General features: G+C 52.6%; 1 protein-coding gene across 1 annotated transcript in view; it reads left to right on the top strand.

Annotated features, from left to right (window-relative positions):
• Positions 1-277: 277 nt before the first annotated feature.
• LOC122546810 (nectin-2-like) overlaps positions 278-1,075 on the top strand; it is a 15,273-nt gene continuing 14,475 nt past the window's right edge. Inside the window, exon 1 of the mRNA XM_043685437.1 lies at positions 278-651. Within this exon, the coding sequence (XP_043541372.1) occupies positions 333-651 (319 nt within the window). The 5' untranslated portion in view covers positions 278-332. The remainder of the gene's footprint in view (positions 652-1,075) is intronic.

Raw genomic sequence — 1,075 nt, 5'->3', positions numbered from 1 at the left:
CTACCTGACCTGCTGTGGTTTTCCAGCACCACGCCTTTCGACTCCAGCATCTCCAGCATCTGCACTCCTCACTGTCTCTGGACTAACAGTTCCAGCGATACTGCCGCTGCCTCCAGATTCTGATCCGATTGGCCGCGATCTTGTCAACTCGTGGAGCAGGCGCGAAGGGCCGAACGGCCTACTCCTCGCCCCATGACATCTCTTTTGTCGTTTCGCGTTGAAGTTAATCTTCAAAACCGCACGCCGGCCTTCCAAGTGCGTACTCACCCTGCCAACCCGTCTTTCCCCCACCCCCCCCACCCCCAGTCAGGCCCATCGGTCGCGTCATTGCCATGCCAACGGAGATCGGTTGGTCCGAGGCGCTGGTCGCCAGTTGCACAGCAGCCAATGGAAAGCCCCCAGCCAACGTCACGTGGAATGCCAAACTCCAGGGGAGGGTGACGTCAACTCGGAGGGAAAATCCAGACGGGACAGTGACTGTCTTCAGTCAGTACAGAATAATACCCAGCAGAAAGGCCAATGGACAGAACGTGACATGTGTGGTATCCCATGATGCACTAACGGCTCCGGTGAGCTTACCAGTGACGTTATCAGTCCTCTGTAAGTATGACATTGGGGGGGCATTATTAACCAACAGTGTCTCAACTCATTAAAATTAACTCATGGCACGCAGAGATCACTGATAAGGCCAACGCTTATGGTCACAGAGTCTTAGAGATGTACAGCATGGAAACAGACCCTTCGGTCCAACCCGTCCAGTTATCCCATCCCAATCTAGTCCCACCTGCCAGCACTTGGCCCATATCCCTTCAAACCCTCCCTATTCATATCCCCATCCAGATGCCTTTTAAATGTTGCAATTGTATCAGTCTCCACCACATCCTCTGGCACTTATTCCATTACACGTACCACCCTCTGCGTGAAAATGTTGCCCCTTAGGTCTCTTTTATATCTTTCCCCTCTCACCCTAAACCTATGCCCCTCTAGTTCTGGACTCCCCCACCCCAGGGAAAAGACTTTGCCTATTTACCCTATCCTTGCCCCTCATGATTTTATAAACCTCTATAAGGTCACC

This window comes from Chiloscyllium plagiosum, unplaced genomic scaffold (assembly GCF_004010195.1).
Source record: "Chiloscyllium plagiosum isolate BGI_BamShark_2017 unplaced genomic scaffold, ASM401019v2 scaf_8868, whole genome shotgun sequence".
NCBI lineage: Eukaryota > Metazoa > Chordata > Chondrichthyes > Orectolobiformes > Hemiscylliidae > Chiloscyllium > Chiloscyllium plagiosum.
Note: the sequence above shows the minus strand (reverse complement) of the source record. Positions and strands in the feature narration are given on the sequence as shown.